Source organism: Rhamphochromis longiceps, linkage group LG13, assembly GCF_057381845.1.
Source record: "Rhamphochromis longiceps isolate RC_006_pf linkage group LG13, R_longiceps_female_GT1.1, whole genome shotgun sequence".
Taxonomy (NCBI): Eukaryota; Metazoa; Chordata; class Actinopteri; order Cichliformes; family Cichlidae; genus Rhamphochromis; species Rhamphochromis longiceps.
This window is the reverse complement of record NC_140569.1, coordinates 4,921,053-4,924,106: the sequence shown is the minus strand read 5'-3', so window position 1 is coordinate 4,924,106 and position 3,054 is coordinate 4,921,053. Positions and strand designations below refer to the sequence as shown.

The 3,054-nt window shown below is 46.9% G+C and overlaps 1 protein-coding gene across 1 annotated transcript; it reads left to right on the top strand.

Annotated features, from left to right (window-relative positions):
* Positions 1-580: 580 nt before the first annotated feature.
* On the top strand, positions 581-2,168 carry LOC146655256 (uncharacterized). The gene is made up of 3 exons (XM_085427623.1): positions 581-721; positions 815-869; positions 1,683-2,168. Exons 2-3 carry the CDS (start codon positions 834-836, stop codon positions 2,166-2,168), a joined length of 522 nt encoding a protein of 173 aa, XP_085283749.1. The 5' UTR covers positions 581-721; positions 815-833.
* The last annotated feature ends 886 nt before the right edge of the window (positions 2,169-3,054 follow it).

Below are 3,054 nucleotides of genomic sequence, written 5' to 3'. Positions count from 1 at the left end.
GTCTAGATTATGTGTTCTCTTTGGAGAGTCCAAACGGCTCTTGCAGACTTCAAACTATGCCAAGTTAATATATGTTCAATATGGTATTGGAAGTTTGTACAATGGCTCAGAAAATTCCTCCATAGTTAGGCCCGTGTTATCATCATGGACACTTCGGACACGTCAAGAAGCAATCTACAGGGTGGGCCATTTATATGGATACACCGTAATAACATGGGAATGGTTGGTGATATTAAAGTCCTGTTTGTGGCACATTAGTATATGTGAGGGGGCAAACTCCTCAACATGGGTGGTGACCATTGGGGCCATTTAGAAGTCGGCCATCTTGGATACAACTTTTGTTTTTTTCAATAGGAAGAGGGCCATGTGACACATCAAACTTATTGGTAATGTCACAAGAAAAACAATGGTGTGCTTGAGGAGTTTTCCCCCTGAAACCTGGCCCCACCTTATCATGCGAATTCCTGAGGTCAGATGGCCCAGGATGTGAGTGGGCGTTAAGGCGTCTGGGAAGGTGATAAGGTGGGGCCAGGTTTCACAATGAACACACCCGAAACTCTGGCTGATTGGGACCCACACCCAGTTTCACACCTTGGCTCAGACGATTAGAGGATCATCAGGGGGTCCTTTTGTCCCTCTGTGGGGGGTTACTCCCACTAGGTTTATATCTGGGACTCTCCACCATTTGACCTTAGAACTAAAGAAGCTTCTCGGATGAGAGGTGAAACGTCTTCAAGCAACTTAAAGAAGTCCAGACGCTTTTCTTTGCAAGCTCCTTTGACTATAACATATATTTTTATTTTACTTATTTTAGGTCTGTGAAGCCAAACTTGATGCTGGGGATTTATTTTTGTCAGTGGAGTCAAATGGTAAGTTACAATTTGTGCATTTTGTCATACTGGAAACACCACAGATTATATTTTAACTTAATAGCTCTGTAGAACAAATGATATAAATATTGTAGTGTCAGGGTACTTCTTAAGAAGTAATATTGCACTATTGATGATCGCATGCAGGTGGCATAAACTAAATATTCAGACGTGCTACCAACAAATGATTCATTAACAAAAGCAATGGAGCAGACTGTTTAGGTTGTGGTTGTAATAACATCCATAACTGCAGGTTTGTCATTAATTTATTTTCACAGGTCTAGATGATCACATGTGTCTTTGTAATTTAAATGAGGTGGACTTGGAAACCTTGCACTCTTTTGGGTAAATTGCTGTCCACTACATATACACAGAATGTGCACAGTATTTCAGATCTAAAAAGGGAGTATGTAATGGACTTGCTGGCTTTATTGTAAAAAGCCTGTTGTGTAACTTTAATGAGGCAGTTGGACTAAAGCAATATTGCTCGTCAGGGTAAACATCTGAGGAATAAGGAAATTGTTACTTGTCCTTTTACTCAGTGTTCTTTTAATCGCACGTTTACTAAAGTTTTACATCACATAAGTCATTTTCACAATCATTCTACTTTAAAAGATTTCAAGACAGAGCTTATTGTTCTCTGAACTTCCTTGTTCACTGAAAGGCAGGTAAAGTGCATCTTTTTGTTTTTTTGCTTTTGTGTGTTTGTGTTTTCTCTAAAGGGCCTCGGATGACGGTTTGCTTAAATTTGGGTCTCAAAGACTTTTTTTCAATTCTGCCTGTACTCCCCACCCCTCTTCTTCTATTGCTCAGGTTGAAGCAGAATTTGCCCGTCAGCAGCTCCGCCTGGTCCGGCCTCCGAGTCTGCAGCTCCGCCTGGTCCGGCCTCCGAGTCTGCAGTTCCGCCTGGTCCGGCCTCCGAGTTTGCAGCTCCGCCTGGTCCGGCCTCTGACTCTGCAGCTCCGCCTGGTCCGGCCTCTGACTCTGCAGCTCCGCCTGGTCCGGCCTCAGCCTCTGCAGCTCCGCCTGGTCCAGCCTCCGAGGGTTCAGTTTTGTCTGCCCCTGAGGTCTCCAATCTGTCTGTTCCTGTCCGGCCTGCACGTCCTGCTCGGCCTGCACGTCCTGCACGTCCTGCACGTCCTGCACGTCCTGCACGTCCTGTCCGGCCTGCACGTCCTGCACGGCCTGCACGTCCTGTCCGGCCTGCACGTCCTGCTCGTCCTGCACATCCTGTCCGGCCTGCTCGTCCTGCACGTCCTGTCCGGCCTGCTCGTCCTGCACGTTCTGTCCGGCCGATGACTGGACGCCGTTGCCGTCATGGACAGCCCTCTAAACTACGCCGCCGTCATGGACGGCCCCCTGTACTGCTCCGCCACCAGTGCCTCCCGCCCGGCCGGCCTCCTGACCTGCTCGGTCGCCGTCGCTGCCTCCCGGCCGGCCGACCTCCTGACCTGCTCAGTCGCTGTCAGTGCCTTCCGCCTGGCCGGCCTCCTGAACTGTTTTCTGGGCTCTTGGGCCGTCAGCCTCCGGGCCGGCCCCCTGAACTTTTTGTGAACTGTTTTTCCTGGCTGCCTGCGCCTGTCATGAGCCTGTTTTTTGTTCTGTTGCTTTCCGGGCTCCAGTGTTTGCATTTTTTTTTGTTTCTGGCTCAATGTGTTTCATTTGAAAATTTTGAAGAGCAGCTTGAATCTGCAAAATAAAACGGACTGCTCAATCATCGCTGCTCACTCAAGAGTGGAGTTCTCTCTGATATTGGGCCACCGTTCCGTTGCTTTGAACATGTAATTGGTTTTGTTTTCTCGATTGGGGGGCTGAAAAAAATGTAATGCGTATTTGCGTAATACATTTTGATCAATAAACTTTCCCTATTTAAACATGCACTATGGTGTGGCCTTTCTTTGCTCATAACTCCTTGATGTTGGTAAATACAATAAGTGAGCAATATATATAATATACATATGAGAATGCACAGCACATTATGGAGTATGCCCCTGCTGTGAAGTCCTGCCTCCATCTACTTGTCGTTTAATCACTGGACAGCTGGACAGGTTCATACAAAATATTAGATGAGGCCAATTGTCCTATACATATTTTTGACCTAGGGGTGGGATTGATTGTGAACTGGAAAGGGAAAATGCTTAGGGAGCTGAGTACGGCTGCATCGTCACTGATTTGTAGAATCATT